Source organism: Cygnus atratus, chromosome 9 (genome assembly GCF_013377495.2).
Source record: "Cygnus atratus isolate AKBS03 ecotype Queensland, Australia chromosome 9, CAtr_DNAZoo_HiC_assembly, whole genome shotgun sequence".
Classification (NCBI taxonomy): Eukaryota; Metazoa; Chordata; class Aves; order Anseriformes; family Anatidae; genus Cygnus; species Cygnus atratus.
In genome coordinates, this window is record NC_066370.1 from 2,109,968 (window position 1) to 2,129,849 (window position 19,882).

The window sequence follows — 19,882 nt, forward strand, 5'->3', positions numbered from 1 at the left end:
CAATCCTTGTAAAGTTCTTTAATTGCTTATTCAAAGATGCTATACATCTGCCAAAAAAAAAAAAACAAAACACATGGTAGAGGTAGGCATTCTTGATTCCTTTCCTGCAAAGATTAAGAAGAAACTTGACTGTACTCTCAAGAATGAGCCCAAAGACTAGGCTTAGAATCTGGAACGACTGTTCTCTCAAAGTACCTTTTCAATAAGAGAGCTGAAGCATTTAAGCATAAAGACTCTTTCAAAACAGTTGAGGTGTCAAACTATCCACCTCCAAACTACAGTAACTATAGTTTAGGAGCACTAAAATTAAATGACAGTCTTACAGAGTAATATCAGGCTTGGCTTGGCCTTTAGGCTGTTTGGTGGATATGCGAAATTTGCTCAGAATCTGAGGCTCTTGAAAAGATTAAATCAACTAACTCCTAGAATACAGAAAGGATAAATTGCCACTTGATACGGGCAAATACTTTTGATACTTTTGTTTTGATTACAAAAGTACAAGAGGACTGATGCTGAGGTAGAACAGTGTCAGAGTTTCATGCAATTGTTTCTGCATAACACTAAAGGTACTGAAGCAATTTTAGACCAAGTATACATCTAATTTCAGCCTATACTACTATTTCACTTTTCATGCTACTTTTATGAGATATTTTCTAAACAAAACTGCTACTTTCAGGAGCTCTCTGGACTTGGCTCCTGAAATTTCCATGCAGATTCCATTTTTATAACTTTCGGCCGTAATAGTCAAGCATTTTAAGGACCTATAGTATTTTGTCCATAACAAGAAGCACTGATCTAGTGTTCAAATGTGTTGCTCCGTAATACTATGGTGAAACTGACACTGACATTTCTTTATATATTAAGTAATGATGATTCTGTGAAAATCATTACACAGCAACATAATAGATCCCAGATGTGTTTAAAAAACATAATATTAGGCTAATCTCCAAATTCTGGTCCGGAACGCCCGTGTGCATCTCCCATGGCAGTAATTCAGTACTTAGAAGAAGTAAATGTACCATTGTAATGCACATGGCAGACAGCTGAGTGCCAGACATTATTCCCAGAGAAATAATTTGGCCCCAATTTTGCATTCCGTGACCCCCATACTCTGTAGGGAAGGAGTAATTCTAATTTCCCTCATCAGAACTGCCCAGCCCTGGTACAATTTACTGTTACACAGGAACAGTCCCAATTTGTATCAGCGGTGCAACACCACCCTCCTTGCCAAAGACTCTACAGGCCGAACTGGAAATGTAGACAATGGAGGACAAAGCATAAACAACAAGAGGAATCCTGCTTGTCTTTTTGTATCATATGATGTTGCACCTGGCAGAGAATGGCTGCATCAAGAGCCTCTCAAATACTTCTTCAGCTCTTCCCATCTGATCTAAGTTGTCTGTCAAAGAAAGAGTATTTTCTCTGTTCTTGATTTTCGTCTTTGAGGAAGGAAGTCCTTCAGACACAGACTTCCCTATTTTATCGTTCATACGTAGCTGTTGAGCTGCTCAGTTAAGTTAGGGCCTTCTATTCCAGTCAAGAAAACAAGTGCAGGAACGATTATGTCTGATGGTTATTTCCTTGTATTCTCCCATCTCTTTTTGCACAGCTATCATATCATTTGCACATTTTGTGAAGGGTTCATCCCCCACCGTCCCCTTCCCTTACAGTTTATGGTATTTTGAAAGAAGATAGTGATTTTTCTTACCCGTACAAGCAGGAAAACAGTATTTTGGTTGGCTGAACTAAAATAGCTCACAACACTTTTCTTTCTCAGAACAGTTTTCAGTAAATAAATTAAATCAGACTATTCTCCTTTATACTCATAGGCTTATAAGTAAGATTAGTGGAGGAAAATTCAGGAAAAGCAATGAGAGTATTGGCATGAAATAGTTTCCCACAGGACTTAGTTCTGATTTTCAGTCTGTGTTGCCAGTAACAGTAAACTAATTATAATACGTGAAACTGCACCATGAGATTCAAGCCCCAGGTATCAACTGTGCAATAGTATGACTGACAGCATAACTCATTTGATGCTCTTTGCAAATGTCTTCATTTTTCAGCAACAGTGCTGAGAGGGTATGAGGAAAAAAAAAAAAAAGAAACTGATGCTGGGTGCCTTAATATGAACCTACTTACAGAGGACTGAAAACTCTCTTCTTTGAACACAAGAGAATTAAGCATATACACAAAAAAAAAGGCAGTTTCTTTGCTCATGGTTCCAGTTTCCTTTTTAACAGCATTCTTCCTAAAAGCACAGTCTAAGCCTGAAAGGTATTTCTCAGGAGTGCCCTTGAGGCCTCTTCCAACTTTTGTTCCTCTGCTTCTGCACATACAGTACCTAAGAAAGTCTCTTGCTGCAGTCTTAAGTCCTGAGAGGATTCACATGTGCCTTTCCCTTAGACCTCCAGTGTCTATTGCATCCAACTTGAAGGGGTGATAGTTGTGATCACCAGTTCATTAGCACCACCCAGTGTGTCATGTAACACAGCGATGATTCACTTGCTTTCTTCATTCACATCAGAGCTGAGCTGAAAAGTGATGGTGGTGGTGCTTTTGGAGGGGAGAGGATGCTATTGTGCTTTCAAATAGCACCTCTTTTCATTTCTCAGTCTATAAACCAGGCTCCACTCCAAGTCTCCAAAAATGTATTCATATATAGACATGAGCTAGTCTTGTCTTTCTTTATATGACAATGGAAGACTTTTTTATATATCCCTCATAAACATAATTTTATTTTATATTCAGGAACAGAAAGTCTATTTTGTCATTTTAGTGACAACATCTTCCAACTCCTCTCATGTTTCCTTCCCACAGCACAGGCATAACTAATGGTCTTGTGTTTCTTTCCTGAATCCACCAAAGCAAAGGGAACCTGCTCTGGAATTGCCTTGCATAATGCTACTCACTTGAATACGTGCTGCTTTGGACTGCATTGAACCTGGGATAATGACTGACTGGGTAGCCAAGCTATCTATGCTTTTAGCACCTTCTAGATAAGAACTGTAAATACTGACACTTGATGAAGCCCTGCCTCATGCTGGGGCTTGGAAACTGCCCGCCAGCGACTGAAATGCTTTGCTCCTCTCTGTGTGCTGCCACAAGATTCACCCATGGGACTGCCTGTCACAGGTACCTGCAGGCAATTCAGGAGTTCTGCCTTTTTAATTTTACAGCCTTCTACTCCATGGTTTATGCTCCTGTTCCTTTTATGTACTGAATATTTTCCTTAGACCAACGTCCTTAAAATGCACTATTAGGTAGATAGCTCTTATTTAAAAATATTCCTAAAGAATCCATTTGTCTGATCAGTATGTTAGCGATCTCTCCACCTGCTGTGTGATAGGGTCATTATAAATGCGTCCTCTTGGTTAATGGACTCTGGGATGCTTCACTGGAAATGTTGAAACAATTCTTTAGGAGGCTTGTACTATGACAGAGTATCTGTGAACAACATTATGAATCTTTCAAGCATTCTGCTTGATAGCAGACACTCTGGTTAATGATTATTAGCTCTCTTTGGCTACAGGAATATTTGCAGTTTAGCAGTAGTTGTCCAATTAATCATTTTTATATTACAACAACAACAATTTAGCTAATGATAAATCAACCCCATTCACCTTAATCTGTTTGTATGTTGGCAAATAAGCAATTGACTTTGAACAATAGGGGGTAAAACATTTTTTAAAAAGAATAATCAGATACCAGTTTGAGAAGAAGGAAGTAGAAACTGTAATGTCAGAATTGCCCAAACTGACAAAGAGACGAATCAGAAAACAATTTACAAAAGCCATACTGAAAAAGATGTACCGTGTTTATGATTAATACATCACAGCTGCTCTCTCTGCTGAATAACAATATGAATTATGAAGTACTGCAACTGTATTACATATGTTATTAATTGAAATAAAGCTATCAAAGAGACCAAAAGAAAAGGTAATTAAGGAATGCTAGCTCAGTTCCTAAGAAGTTCCTAAGTTCCTGAGGTTTGGGAGTACTGTCAACACTGCGTTTGTACTTGGTACCTCAGTATTAACAGAAAGGAAGAGGGATGTCTATGAGTCATCACAAACATTCTTTTTTAATATATAAAGCCAGAAAACACATTGTCATTTGACGAATGAACCGAGAGTGAAGCTTGAAACACAAAAACAGAGAAAAGAAGGAATTCCTTCCTGAGGAAGGGTGGAGGCTTAGCAAGTTTTCCACTTTTTTTTTTTAAATTTCTATAAAGTAGCAAATTCAATTAAATGTGTAACATGGACAAATCCTTTGCTTACAAACCAAAGCAAATTTAGGCATTCTAGGATCTGGGTGGGTAACAGTCAGCTTAAGTGCTAGGATTATCAAGAGAAGAGGTACACATCCTCTCCACAGTGTGTTGTCCATTGCTGTTCTGCAACATGACAACTTGAAATTCCAGGAAATACCAAAGTTCTTTTGGAGGTGAAAATACCTAGGTTTTGGCACTTAAGACCACATCAGACAAAATAAAGAGCTGCTGCTGATAGCACTTGCATAAGTTTACATTCAAATAATTTCACAGAGTCAGATGAACAGGACTTCTGCAGAAACACTAAGAGAGCAGAATTAGGTCTTGTATCTTTTTGTCATGGTACCAGGGATTTTACCCAGATGACTGTCCAGATTTGGTGAGGAGCCTGAAAGCACAAGGACTCAGAAACTAGTATTTTTGGGGGGGGAGCTCATTTTCATTCAGATCAGCAGGCCTTTCTGGTTGCTGCACAGCCACATTATTATTAAATTTGTCACCAGGACGATGACTGGGATGCATGGTGACACGGGGAAGAGCAGAACAACTTACACCTGATTTGCACCATCAACTACACAGTCTTTTCAAAGAATATCTCAGTGACAGACTGCCACATTTCAGGCAGAGGTTTCCTATTTCCACTTTAGCAGTTGTCTCATTTACAGGCAGACAAGGCCACACTTGCCAGACACTCATTAGGAAATTTCCTCTTGTTAGCTTTTTGTACAAAATATCATTCTTCAATGCCTGACGGAGAGAAGCTCTCACACCTAGATCACCAGCATTGCTAGCTTAGCCCCGAGAGCCAGCACCAGCAGCAGCTGAAGAGAGAAGAAGGGTCACTCTGCAGAACATTTCTGCTGGACTGCTACGGGAGGCAATGGCACCCTGGGCATTTTTTATAATTACCATGGCACTAGCTATGCAGTTTAAGTGTAAAACAGTTTATCACTTAAAATTCACCCTTCCAAACTTCTAGGTTTCAGGCCTCAGAGACACATGTAACAAACAAAGAAACAAACAAACAAACAACAGTTTTTGTTCTACCTTGGGAGAGAAACTACATTAGAAAAGAAAGTTACTTGTGTTGCAAAGTCAACTGTCAAAAGTAAGGCATCTTTTGAGCACATTAGTACAGACCCTTTGCTTATGCAACTCCTATTTTTGTCACATAACCTATGCATCATTTATGCAAAGAACACATAGACAAGGCAGAATAATTAAGACTGCATGAGAGGCTATAAATCTGCCATCTTTTGGTTTTGAGCTTAAAACCTTTATAACTTAATTTATATAAATTCCCTACATCAGGTCCCTACCTTTCACAGTTTTATCCCACAAAGTTCATGACTCTAAAAGATGCTGATCCAGTAGCTTCCTGCCTTCAGAAATGAAGCATCATCAGTTTATTTGATTTGGTTGCCTGCAACAGTGGGGGACTGGGTTTGAAGAAGAAGAAAAGTCACTGCCATTTCTGTGTTTCTAACAGATATTAATTTAGTTTAATATTAACATCAATGCATAACACCTTTATTTATGGGTTACTGCTTAATGACCTTTTACTTTTTGGGTCCTCCTGCAGCCATTAATGGAAAACAGCCAGAAGTCTCTGGCTTGGTTCATGGATGAATTCTCTCTAGCAACATCATTTATGTTTGGGAAATACGGTTTAATTTAGACTGAGAGTTTTGTTTGTAGTCTGTAATTTAGGGTTTGTTCCTGAGACAGCAAAGGTCCAGGAGCCTGTTGCACTGGCTGTGTGCGAATGTGTATGGCTTCCCCCGCAGCCTGCTCACTGTGTCATTTTGCTCAGCAGCCCTGAATTTTCCCTTTCCTGCACAGACCTGTAGGTCTTTTTGGATAGCAATCAAGAGGCTGTTATCACAGGAATTGTTCAGAAGTTTAAAACTAACTTCAGAAGAGGTTAAGTCTACAGCAACCACACGTAAAAGATCTTTGAACGCATAATCCATTGGAACTAGCAACCTTTGGTGGTGGTTTTGTGCAGAGGCCAGCTCTTCAGCAGGTGTAAGGCCCAAAATATTTTCTCATTTTTAAATAGTGGGTCTTCTCTTGACTTCAAAAACATTGACAATCATAGAGGAGCAGTGGGGAATGCATGGGTCTGTGGTATGTGGCTCACACAACTTGCCGTGGCACACACTGACTTCCCTATCTAGCAATTTTTACAAACATTAAATTACCTTTGTAACTAAAATCAGTATAGTACCCAGTGGCTCTGGCTGCATAGCTGGGATCCTGTTGGTCATGGACTAAGTAATTTTCTTCTTTTTGGGTGACTTACTTTTCATTTCTGTCATTTTATAACAGTTCAAAACACAGCTGCAAATGTTATCTCAGCTCTGACCATGTTAGGATCTTTGTCCCCACCGCCTGCTTTTTTGGACTGTACTTCCTTACTCCAGTCCTTCAGTCAGCCTTGCCACTGCTTCCTCCAGCCCCACAGGGATTTGTGGGGCTGTCCCCTCCCCAGGGCTGCAGGCCAGGCCCTGCCATTCTGCTGCTGACATAAGCGTGTCCATAAGAAACCCAGGCCTCTGCAAAACCCATGCATACTTCAAGCTCTGTACTTTGTTGCCTTCCATTGCCTCCATGCACGCAGGAAGCCTGGTGGCACCTCTTACCAGCTGTCTTGCAGGCTGCTTCCAAAGATCCAGGACCTCCCCATAGCAGCTGCTCCTCTCCCACACAAATCCTCTTATAAATTTAGCAAGCATGGATCCAGGTTACCCTACTGCTTTCTTCATCCAGCACTGCAGAAAGGACAGTACAGGTATTGTATGTGTTAAGTTGCAGCATCCTCTTTCTGTTTTTTTTTTTTCCTCTCTCAAAAGAGAGAATAGGTTTGTATTCTGCCTTGCTAACGACAACTGCAGTACCTTCCACGCAGCAAAACTGGTTTAGTTCCTCCACTCTGCTCCTCCAGTTGGCCACACCTGAACACTTTACTACAAACCGAGCTTCTTCACTTCGTGCAAAAAGGGCAGGCTCTTCTTTAAACAACCCTTAACAGGTAAGTTATCATTTATTGACATGATAACCTATGTCACCATCCAACTGCACTAACAATGCGGTTTCAGGAACCATTTTTTTAAAAGTGTCAAGCGCGTTCAGTACGAACACTGGCTTAATTTTGCATTTCTTTCTCAAACGCCTTTGTCCCTTGTCTCACAGACATGCCAGTATTGAGTGCAGGGCTACGAGCTCTGCCCTTTCAAGAGGATCTTTCACAGCCGGCGTGAAACAGCTCCTGAAATAGGTCAGGACTCCCGACCGGCAACCCAAACGCAGCATTCCAAGTTTACTTTGGAATTGAAATAAAGACGCGTTAAAGTAGCATTGCTCTTTTTCACGTCTCGGCGCGCGGCCGCACAGGCGGTGACAGGGCGTTCATTCACTCCGGGGACAACCCGCCGCAGCGTGCCACCTGAGGACGGGGACAGCCGCGTCCCCAGGGCATGGGGCTGCGGGGCGCGCCGCGGCACCCCGGGGTCCCCCGGGCAGCGGCCCCATGGGAAAGGGAGGCGGCCCCGGCGAAAGAGGGAGGGGAAAAAAGGGCGGAGGGTGGCCCTGCCCTGCCCTGCCCCGGGGGCGGAGGGCGGCCGAAGGCTGTTCCTCCTCCCCCGGCCCCGGGGCAGAGCGGGCGTCCGCGGAGCGCTGCCCCGCCGCCACCGCCCGAGGATGCCGCCCGCCGCCCGGCTGCTGCCGCTGCTCCTGCCGCTGCTCCTGCCGCTGCTGGCGGCGGCGCGCCCCGAGGCCGCCCCGCACAGGTACCGCCGGCACCCGGCCGGCACGCAGCGGGCGCCCCGGCACCCCCAGCACCCCAACCGTAGCCCCCGGTGCCCCGCAGGGCGACCCCGTGCTGGGCAGCGGGGCTGAGAGCCGGGGGAGCGAGGAGGGGCAGGCCCGGGGCTCCGTCTCGGTGCTTGTCCCTTCCAGTTTTGCTGGCACGCAAACAGTAAATGAAAGGTGTTTTTTTTTTCTTGTTGTTCTCAGGCCTACCTTTGCATGTGGAGGAGTTGTGTCTGGAGAGTCGGGGTTTATTGGGAGCGAAGGGTTTCCTGGAGTCTACCCTCCGAACAGCAAATGCACTTGGAAGATCACAGTAAGAGTCTTTACTATCACAAACTCAGTGCTGGAAGAGTGGTCAGGCAGTGGAAGGGGTTGCCCAGGGAAGTGGTGGAGTCACGGTGCCTGGGGGGTGTTCAAGGGAAGGTTGGACGTGGTGCCAGGGGACATGGGTTAGTGGGTGACATTGGTGGTAGGTGGATGGTTGGACCCGATGAGCTTGGAGGGCTTTTCCAACCTTAGTGATTCTGCGATTCAGTGAAGAGCTGCTTGTTGTTAATGCCAGTGGTTCATATGGGATAGCAGATGTGTGCAGTAATGGCCTCAGTAACTCAGAGCAGCTCAACTACCTGGAGCGTTTTAGGGTTACTCTAATATGATGACAGTTGCTGAAAGGTGCAGTGTACAACTGACCTTGTCTATTAGCAGAATCAAAATTTAATAGACTTCCACAGAAACACCTCTAATGGTTTTAAAATCAACTCCCTTAAAAGCAAGTATGTACCCTTCCCATCACTAGAGAAATCAATAGTTAGACCAAAAGGATTAAAGTAAAGCTTTAAGGTGTAGATAATGTAAGGCATCAGAAAAGCAAAATTTGTTGGCAACAAGAAACAGGAGAAGTTTCAAGCAAAACCAAAAATATTGTCAACAGGTTTACTCGTAGCATGCTAATAACACTGTTCTACCAACCAACACAACTGAGTATGGCATACAGCAAGCTGACAAAGCAGTAAGAAAGTGGTGTTATGTTTAAAAATGACCGTGCAAAAGCATATGGTATGATTGACATTCTGATGCTGAAATAAGGCTGTAGGGCAGAGACATGGTATTCGTGAGCAGCAAACAGCATTAAGTAGCTAGAACTAAACACTTCAGTGCTGGATGTGCCCTTATCCACAAACTCAGAGAAAGAGTTCTGAATAAATATTACTTTTCCTCACGTCTGCCCAAACTGCGCCTTCCAAAATTGCCCACGAAATTCCCATCTTTTTTAGGCACAGTTCACTTAGACCTACTGTGACATTCAGGCCTAGAATGTGGACTTGACAGAAGAAAAAGTACAAAAAGTATGAAAAAAATGAGTCTCTGTGTTGAAGACAAAGATGACCTTAGTTTAAAGACTGCATTACAAGCTAGGTGATGGCTGTTGAATAGGATGCTACACGATAATTGTCTCTTGCTACTATAGAGATGCTGACGCAAAGCAGGAGACATTGATCTGTTTACAGTGTTCTGTTAAATGACTCTTGTACCAAATGAAAGATGTAATTTTAATCATTTTATCTGAAGGATACCAGTGAAGCTGCAGCAGCCACCTCCTGCACCTTTATGTTGCCTTATTATTAGGGCCAAGTTAAAGGTTACCTTTAATCTGTGACTGGCATTATCCGGAAGAGTACGATGTGAGATGTAGCATATGCTTGTAAACGAACATGCTTCCTGCTGTCTGAAGAGGCTGAGATTACAGCAATTAGCGTGGCCCAGTTTACAATCCAAAGAGCAGACACAAATTCTATTTGGAGTCATGCATGCGTGCCTTAAATAGAAGGAAAAATAATCAAAGTTAATTTATCAATATAAGTTGGTATTGGATCTTCAAAAGTTCAAAACTGAATCTGGAGGAAAATTATAATTTTGGTGACAAGAGTGTAATTTTATTTTATTTTTTTACCATTAACAAATTCAGACTACAAATGGAAGCAGCCCTGAAAAAGAATTTACTGATGGATCCTATGGATCTGCCCTTCATCCTCTACTGGAAGTAGAGGGAGAAGAGAACAATTGTATTTAAAGAATCCACACCAACTGGTTTCATTGCAGACGTAATGCTGCTGTTGCCAGCAAGATGTGAGCATCCAGGGTAGCCTTGCACAGATGTGAGCAGCCTTACCACAAAGCTGTAGCAGAGCTGTGCCTGCACTCAGGCTTTATGGATCACAGGAGGGAGCTCAATGGTTTCTGGCATTTCACAAGCATCCTCACTCTTACTTTGCTGCTGTGCTGCCATTTACTCTTGCCCTTCTAACTGATGTACGCCTACCCTCTTGTAGCTCACCCAGCGTTGAAGAGCTGCACAACTGCAGTACCTTAGACACTGCTGTTCACTATGCCAGGCTGATTTTTTTTTCCCTGTGAATTGTGCAGAACACTGTGTTTTGGATGTGCAGGCAAGGATATATGGAAGGCAAAGACTATCATAACTAGGAAGACTCAGTCCATACCTTCTGTAAAAAGAAGGCGACTTACCCAACCAAGGAGAAGTAGTATACTCAAGGACCCGGCTAGCCTGACTTTAAACAACAAAATCCTTTCACCAGATACGGCTGAGGCTCAGACCAGTTTGCAGTAGCACCCAAATAGGAAAGCAAGTTACGCTGCCATGAAGAAATATGCTGCAGTTACTATGTTAGGCTTCCTCATTTAGCATCTGATCTTGGAAGGTGACTAAGGCTTTTGCCTGTCAGTTCTAGCCAAAGGCTGCGAGCACCTTCCCTTACTGAAAACCCTTTGCCTCATGCAGGATCTGACAAGTCTGCAAGACTGGAGAGACATTGATTCACTTTGCATCTGGGTCACAAGAAGCATGAGGCTGTTGTTTTCTCAACTAGAGGATCTCATCTTCTAGAGAAGAAATCCCCAGTGAGGCGGTGACAGCTAATTCATTCTTTAGAAGAAAGTAGGCTTAGAAAATGTTACGGGTAATACAGATAAAGCAATGTAGCATTCAGGTGTCAGCTGAAATCTTTCCAACTGGTTTGCTAGAGCTAGAAGAGTCTCTCTAACTCAATTATGGTTCTGTTATTTCAAGAGACTGGGACTTTTTCAGCTGGCTAAAGAAAACAGCTTCTCTATTCTAAGAGCTCTAAGAAGTGTTCAGCACATGCTTGTGGTTGTATTACAACCTTGGCAGACTACCCAGCAGCTTTTAGTTGGCTTTGCTAAGAAGTCATTTGTACAGCTATTTCCTTTCCTATAGTAATGTATATAGCTTTATCTAAAATGTCATATACATTTACTTTTAATACTCTGTAATCCTTTCTTGGCCATCACCTCACACAAATGTGTCACGTAGTCCAAGAATCTGGATTACTGTCCTGTCTTTTTCTGGCAGACTGTAGTTCTCTTAAAAGTCTAACAACTTTTTTTATGTGCAAAAATGATACCTAAGACAGTCAGAGTTACGTAAGGTTATATATTTATAGGTTCGAGAGCTGTGTTCCAGCAGGTTTGCTGACAATAAGCAGGGTTTGAAAATTTTTACTTATCAGGGGCATTGGCAATCTGCCCTGGGGGACTGAAATATTTTGAATCGTTTTCTCTACATTTTAAGCATTTGTTTTCCCATATAGTTGTGCAACTTCCCTCCTAGTAGAGAACGGGTCTTTACCCATGGTTGTATGGATTGAAAAGACATAGTTTAATGTAATCTTGCGCTTTTGCCAGGGAGAGCAAACTGATACGATTTTTTTAAATTGTTCCTTTGTGGCTGGAGATGATGGAGTTAGGGAACAAGGGACTGGGCAGGAACTATGGTTCTTCCCAGGATGTAATTCCAAATATCTTTCATATTCATTCTCAGCAGAGACAACCAATATATTTGGCTTGAAAGTAGCTGATATGTTTCTGAAAGTTACCTAGGACTGCTGTGGCAAAACATACAATCAGCATTTTGATATTAAACATTTACAATATAGGTTTAAAAATCAGCCAAAATATTTTCTCAGAAGGTTGGCATTTCAGGATTTTTCACCAACAAAAGGTTATTTCCAAAGCAAATAATCTCAAATACATAACTTGGAAGAGTGGGACAGTGTGAGTATCTTGCCAGATACTTAAAGAGGCCCAATCATGAAAAAGCTTTGTTTTCAGTCAGAACAACAACAGAAAAACAGCTCAAGTACGTTAAATGTAAGTGAATTTTGGTTAAGATTACATGAAATGCCTGCAATGAATGGCAATCAAAAAAAAGATCTGGGAACCTTATTTTGTGGTGAGTTGTATATATCTGAAATAATCCCACCCTTTCTAAGAAGTTAATAATCTACACAGATGATTTATAGGCATTACGCTCTAGAACAACTCTCCTTAAAAATTCAGGGACTGCTCTTTTCCTTTAACCTACTATAGGAGTACTGCAAGTTTGTGAAAAGAAGTGGCATCCTTCATGTGAGTTCAGTGTCATAATATCTGATCCTAAAAAAGTCCAGAGAATCAAATAAGAAGAAAAGCCAAGGGCAAGTATGGGTCGGTCACACTCAGTTGACAAGGAGGGGCAGACGTTGTGGCTCTGCTACTGTGAGATACCAGCTGGATGGAAAAAACAGAAAAATAAGGCACACCCTGCAGGGAAGGCATCACTTCTTCCTTTGATTCCTCTTTCTTTTTAAGAACAGAGCTACAATTCCTTCCAATTCCTCCTCTGAGGTATCCCATCTTCTTACTGCATCAGGCTCAGATGTGTCTCGAAGTAAACAAAACTGAGTCATGCTGGCCTGTGCTTTCTCCCTTTGGGTTTCTCATGGAGCAATATTTTTAATGTCTTAGGATAAACACTGGCAGATTTTAACACTTTAGTTTCAACTTTTTAAAAAGGAAATGGTAGAAGTCAAATAAATGTATTGTTTTGCAAAGACGTCTGTATTCAGGGCGAGATTCCTTGGGAGCAGCTGCTAACTGGTGTGGCTGTTGCCAGAACGTGGAACTACCATCATCTGCACTCTTGCATGTCATCTGGTCAGACCACAAACTTTCAATTCATTTTAACATGATGGAACACATTTGTTATTTTTGTGAATCATGACAAATATTATTTTAATAAGCAATAACATTAGTTTATATAGTAATGACAGTATGTAGTGTCTGTGATTAAGGAACTGAGTTCACACATTTGTATGTGTGAACATATATATAAACATGATACATAAATAACTTATCTTCCCAAATTCAGCTAAATGTGAGCAAGGATTATTCTGACAACTAAGGTCTGGCAAGGGTTCCTTGTTGAACATACACAACCATGTGGCTGAGTACATCTGTGGGGAACAGTCTTGGCCAAGGTAAGTACGCTGAATTAACAGAAGCTGGAGAGACTAAAATCTGTAATTAAATCTATAATGTAATGGGGTATAGTATAACATAGTCAATGGTGGAAAGAGAAGAAGGGGAACCTGAAAACCCAAGACTTGAGCGAATGGTTGACTGGCAACTCAGAGTTCGGCTGCTTTGCCAGACTCCTTTCCCCCCTGAGCGCAGGTCAGTCCCCTGTCCTGGTTCTCTCAATGCCCCCCTGGGGCAGCAGGAGGGAGGGGAAAGCCTGGCAGCAGAAGTGAGTGGTGTGAGGCTGGCACTAGCAGAGCAGTGCTGGCTCAATGTGCTCATGCAGCAAAGCTGTCAGTGAGATCCCATTGGCATTACTGAAGGATAATGACTTGGATAAACCAGAACGCATTTCTAGAAGGACAGCAAAAAGCCTGTTTCTTACCCCAGAACGAGCCACCTCTCACATTTCAGCTTCCTTCTCCAAACTCTGGGAGGGGCAAGATGTCTTCAAAGAAGAAACTGAAGCTGAGAAAGTAGGGAAAAATCTCATAAGCACTGATAAAACTAACCTAACGTGATAGAGCAGCTCAACTTTCAAAAACAGTGGAAGGAAAAGGGGAAACTCATTAAAGATAGGTTAGTAAAACTGCAAATACACCGAAAACCATGGTTTGTTGTAGGAAATGTTGGACAAATAGCTCAGCCTGTATTAAATTAAAACATGATAACCTTTAAAGGTCACCTTATTTAATTTCTATTGTACCAGTTGTGTAGACTTAAGAATAACAAGTGTTCCAACCCCAGAAGAGCATGTGTTATTTTATATGCAGCTGTTTACTATTTCTGGGGGAGAGAAAAAATATAAAAAAGCTGCTTTTATTTAGCTGCCTAAATCTAACTTTATCTGAGTGAATTTACATCCAGATTTTTTTTTTAGCTGATCTGTTTTGTCTCATGGAGTTTGTAGTATAACCACAAATAACATTCAGGTCTTCTGACATGAATCCTGAATTCCTCTTCGCTTCTTTTCTTAATGCCTCTTGGTGATTCAGACCACAAGACAAAAGTGAATGCAATAATGAGACATTCAGTTATGAGAGCAGTGATTCAAGGAGTCATATTGCTTTCACAGGATGTCTTACAAAGTGTCCGCCCATCTATATTGGCCTTATGCTGAATAAATATACATGTGGGTTATTTTCCTATACCAGCTATATGGCTTGCTCATTTCAGTAGCATGACAGTTAAACTTATCATCTGGCTTTAAAGTTTCCTAAAACATAGTCATCATGCTGTGGAATTTCTGGGTAAGATTAAATGAGTTTTGTGGTTTTAATGTAGTAGTAGTAGTAGTAGTAGTAATGTGCGTCACCACAGGAGAGCTGCATGCAGTTTTGGAAAGAACTTTGAACAAGGATTAAAGGAAAATGTTCTGAAACTATATTCTGTGCAACAATGTGAACTGCTGTGGGGCTGGTCAGCCCGTGTCTGCATGGGCCCTGGACAGATGTGAACAGCCCTTGCAGAAGTTGGCCCTGCAGAATCAGTACTGGCACTGGACATAAAAGCATCTGCATGAGCAAGTAACCTTAGCATGTATACAGCACGTTTTTCATTACATTTGGAGCTGTTGCTATTATTACTCTCTTCTGTGGTTAAGAAGTCACTTCCATCTATCCACTTCCATCTGACAAGGCATTTTTAACAACTGAGACTCATAAAATTCCAATGCTGTTTGATGATTTCATGTAGGCACAGTTCAGTTCTAGTTTATCTCAAACTGGTGTTTTAAAATGAGTCACTGTTCAGAAGAAAAAATTCATGAACTCTTAAATGAAGTGCCTTAAATGTGGACTTACTGCAGATATATTAAGTGTATGTTATATATTTAAAGCTGAAAATCACAGCAGTGTCTCAGTAAAACAGAACAGCTGCAATTATTTAAATTGGTAACCACTCTACCAGGCTATGAATTGAATGAGGATAATTACGCTCTGCCTGTCTAAGTTGCCTCTGTACTTTAAAATACCGTTTCCCTTCTTCCTGTCCTGTTAAATAGAGTTGAGTGCTCATTAGAATAGTTTTCACAGTGTGCTGCTTACGCTCTTAAAACCTTGCAAGTCCATCTGAGGAAGCGTTCTCCTCGTAAACTATTAAGCTCTCGTAATTTACATCCTTTTCACTACTTTTGCCTCTTTCACAACGTCCACAGATACAAGCATATAAGAAGAGTTACCTTGTCCTATGTTTCCGCAGATATTTCAGAAAACAAAACTCTTTTCTATATTGAGGACACCCACAAATGTTTTTTTTTTTTTTTTTTTTTAGAACTCTGCTTATAGTTTCACATGTTCTTTCCAAATATAACTCTTTCACTTCAGCTTTCATGGTAAATAAATCCACTCCGATAGCTGACTATTAGGGTTGTACAGGATTAGGTGTGAAATTTCCATTTGGAGTTACAAATGTAAATTATGTTGATAAATAATATGACACATCAGCAAGATAACAAGAACCATTTCATTTTCTCAGAATTGTAAATTACTTGTTCTGTATTTAAAAAAAAAAATCTCATTAATCCTATCCTCCTAGCCTCACTCGGTGACAGGGAGCTGCATGGTTGATTGCAATACTTTCAGCAGAGAAGTGAAACATGCCAAACTGATCTGGGAGGTGAAGGCATATAACTAACTATGACAGTCTGGCTAGAGGGTACAGTGCATCAGATAGACAATAATGCTAACAGAGATGGCTAGAGTTTTATTTTTATGATTGGTCCAATATGATTTTAAAAAACATACTAAAGCATAGTATGAGAAAAAGAGCTTAATTGGTGAAAGTAGAAGGACATGAAAATATCCATGCAAAAAGTGGGATCAGATAGATATGCGTCAGTCACACCTCAAGATATATCCCCCCCACACACACCTCTCTCTCTCTCTCTCTCTCTCTCTCTCTCTGCAGGTTCCAGAAGGAAAAGTTGTGGTTCTTTCTTTTAGATATTTAGACCTGGAAAGTGACAATTTGTGCCGATACGATTTTGTGGATATATACAACGGCCATGCCAATGGACAACGCATCGGCAGGTTCTGTGGTACTGTGAAACCAGGAGCCCTTGTATCCAACAGCAATAAAATGTTGGTGCAGATGACTTCAGATGCTAATACGGCTGGAAGTGGATTCATTGCAAAGTTTTCTGCAGCAGAACCACATGAAAGAGGTAACTGTCAGTTATGTATGTGCTGAAGACAAATATAACTGTACAACTCTATGGAGAGCTACACTAATGCTAAAGATGTGATGCTAGAAATATTAGGGATTGTGTTGCTCAATGTATTCGTTAATTACCTTACTTAGCAAATAGTGAAGTATAATTGATTACCCATAATAGTTAATCAAAATAGTAAAGAGGAGGGCTGACTATTTTGAATTGCAGGTCTGCATCTAGCAGCAATATGGTAATAGCTTGTCAATAAAATTAAATTCAATGTAGATAAATGTTGCAAATAAGGGAGAAAACACCCTAACTTTATGTATACGACAGGCTCTGAATTGACTGTAGTACTTAGGAATGAGATCGTGGGTTTGAAATAGAATAATTTATGAAAACAGTAATTGAGCATAATAACAAAAGCAATAATTAAGCATCCTTCCAGTGCTCAGTAAGTAACAAAAAAAATACAGAAACTTAACATTTTTTTGAAAACAGTATGAAAACCAAACCTTTTCATAGATCTCTTCAGGCTGGAAAAGAGAAACTCAGTGAGGGTATAGGAGAGGGCCCTCAAGTCATGGCCAGTGTGGAAAAAGTGAATGGGGAACACAGCCACTGTTTCTAATACAAGAGGCAGATGAGCAAGTGGCTGCAAAGGAAAGGAAATGGTGATTCTTCCCAATGAGCTGTCAAGTGGTGGAGTGCTGTGCCACGGGACATCACGGATTGAAAATTTCTACATCAGGTTTAAAAACAATTAGGAAGAAGTATGAAAGAAAAACTTATTAGGGGTTATTGAACACAAAGGCATTACCTTTTGCTTGGTAAATCTGTGACATTACAGGGAGGTCATATTACTGGGTTCCTGCCATACCAATTGACGTTTTTCAAGGCTTTTGGTATTTTGCTACCAGACTAGACAGGTTTTTGGGCTGATGTAGTGCAGATGACAGCTAACTCATTAGTCCTTCCAGTTCCATCAGTGTGGATAACTTTCTGAAAAACATATTAGACAACCATGACAAGATAGAGTCACTTTAATAAACACTCCTAATGGTATTATAAGTAAAGATTACATACCTGATATAGGCTTGTAATTTGGGACTGTGAGGAGTAGATAAAGAGAAAAATGACCTGCTCCATCGTGGGCTCTCCACAGGTGGCAGTTCCTTCAGGGAACGCTGTCACCTCCACATGGCTCCACTAGGGGCTGTGGGGACGCCATGCTCCAACTCCTCCTCTGACCCAGGTGCTCATAAGGCTGGTTCTCACTGTACCCCCCCTTTCACTTCATCTTTCTGCCCTTTCTTAAATCTGTTTTCCCCAAGGCACCACCAGCTGGGTTGCTGGGCCCAGCCGTACCCTGTGGTTCAGCCATTGGGGCCAGCAGGAACTGGGCAGAACTGTCTGTGTCCAGCATGGAGCAGCCCCAGCCTAGATCTGCCCCGAGGCCTCACAGCCCACCACCAGTGCCTGGGCACCGGCACAGTGAAGGCAGCGCTTCAGCTGGGTCACACATTGCTTTTGGCCTCTACTTTGCATGGTGTACTGTACTTCCAGGGGATCAGTACTGTGGGGGACGACTGGAGAAGCCTTCTGGTTCCTTCCAAACGCCCAACTGGCCGGAGCGGGATTACCCAGCCGGAGTTGCATGCTCCTGGCACATCGTCGCCCCGAAGAACCAGGTAAGGTGCTGCCATCGCCCCGCCCCGCGCCTCCCGCTACCCACCAGTGTTGACATGTTGCCAACAGCCCGTGCATGCGATCTGCTGCTTGCATGGCACTCCAACAGTGAAAACACTGGCTGAAATTTGGAGTAGTGTGGGCCCACCCAGCCCCAGCTGTACTCACCTTGTTCTCATACATGACCCAACTCACTTGAGGAAACTAAACATTACATGCTGGTTTATGTGTGCTGACACATTCCCCTGTATTAAACTTTCAGACCATCTATGGCTGGTGAGGCTTTTAAAGAGGATGTTTTGAAGATGATTTTGTTAATTAACTAAACATCACGCAAATTAAATTAGAGGAGGTGATCATCTCAGCACCAGGCATGATGATGACAAATGCTAAGTTTAAAGTCTAACTCCATTGTAGCATTTTCAGCATTAGTGATGTTTGTTACAGAGGGACTCCAGTAGAGGGGACTGAATTTATTAAAAGCAGAAATTATTTTATTGGTTCCGTTTGCAGTACCGGGAATATATTCAGATGTGTCTTGCACAGGGATCTTCAATGTACATTTCATAAAATCTGTCTTATTTTATATTTTGAATGCTTCATCTCATAACATGATTGCTTAATTAGCCAGACACCTTCAGAGTGTACATTACCACTTCAGTAAGACTCAGAGATCTAACAGTAGAGAAATATGGCTCATTTGCCACTGTTTGCCACACATGGCCAGAACATGTTGTTCCCTATGCTGTAGAGCTCGTCTCAGTCCTAGCTTCACATTTTGTGATTGTTGCTGAGCCATCTGCTCTGTAACCTGGCAGAAACTCTACAGTGATTGAATATCCTGGTCACCGAGCATGTTTGCTTTTCTTAACTATCTCCAGCTTTTTACATTCCTCTACATGTAAAGAAAACTTTCTCCTTAATCTTCTGCTCGTGACCATAATCCTCTAAATAAAAAAGCTGCCCCAGATAAATATATTCTTCAGATCTTTCATACTTTTCCCAAGATATTTTTTCCCCTTGAACTGAAGCAGTATGTCAGCTTAGTCTTTCCTGTTCTCCTCTTTAATCCACATTCCTTGCTTGCTAGGTACAGGTCATTTAACAATCCTATAGAGAGGCAGTCCTTTTTAAAACCTTATCTTTAAACTGCAGATTACGTCAGTTCTTTTCAGCCATCTCTAGATAAGCCTAAAAACTCTTCCCAAGCTTGTAGAGAAGATCTAGGAAATGTAATGTAAGCGTAAAAATTAAGGCACTATCTTGTGCCTTTTCAACATCCTGCTCCATAAATCCATGTGTCCGAATATATATCTTTCACGTGCTGCAGAAGTGGTTGCTTGCATGCAAACAGGGGAGAGTTTTGACAATAACAAAAACAATTTTTGAAAATGTAGTGAGTAAGCATCTCTCTCCAAGTTCAAATAAAAAGCTTTTCACTCTCCCATTTGCCAAAGTTTAGGTCACACTGCCTCCACTTCCTTTCACAAGCATGTGAGCAATAAAACAAGCCAGTGTTTTCCTTCTAATATAACCAAATAATTTCTTCATTTATTTCAGAAGATGGAGCACATCCTCAT

The 19,882-nt window shown here is 41.6% G+C and overlaps 1 protein-coding gene and 1 long non-coding RNA gene across 2 annotated transcripts in view; one reads left to right on the plus strand and one right to left on the minus strand.

Annotated features, from left to right (window-relative positions):
* The window catches only part of LOC118247001 (uncharacterized), a 21,361-nt gene continuing 1,479 nt past the window's right edge, over positions 1-19,882 (minus strand). Inside the window, exons 2-5 of the long non-coding RNA XR_004778277.2 lie at positions 17,434-17,615; positions 13,848-13,930; positions 9,731-9,902; positions 1-47 (exon numbers count right to left, since the gene is read on the minus strand). This is a non-coding gene — a long non-coding RNA (uncharacterized LOC118247001). The remainder of the gene's footprint in view (positions 48-9,730; positions 9,903-13,847; positions 13,931-17,433; positions 17,616-19,882) is intronic.
* Positions 7,867-19,882, plus strand: part of PCOLCE2 (procollagen C-endopeptidase enhancer 2) — a 24,423-nt gene continuing 12,407 nt past the window's right edge. Inside the window, exons 1-4 of the mRNA XM_035544650.2 lie at positions 7,867-8,064; positions 8,291-8,399; positions 16,370-16,625; positions 18,180-18,304. Of these exons, the coding sequence (XP_035400543.1) occupies positions 7,976-8,064; positions 8,291-8,399; positions 16,370-16,625; positions 18,180-18,304 (579 nt within the window). The 5' untranslated portion in view covers positions 7,867-7,975. The remainder of the gene's footprint in view (positions 8,065-8,290; positions 8,400-16,369; positions 16,626-18,179; positions 18,305-19,882) is intronic.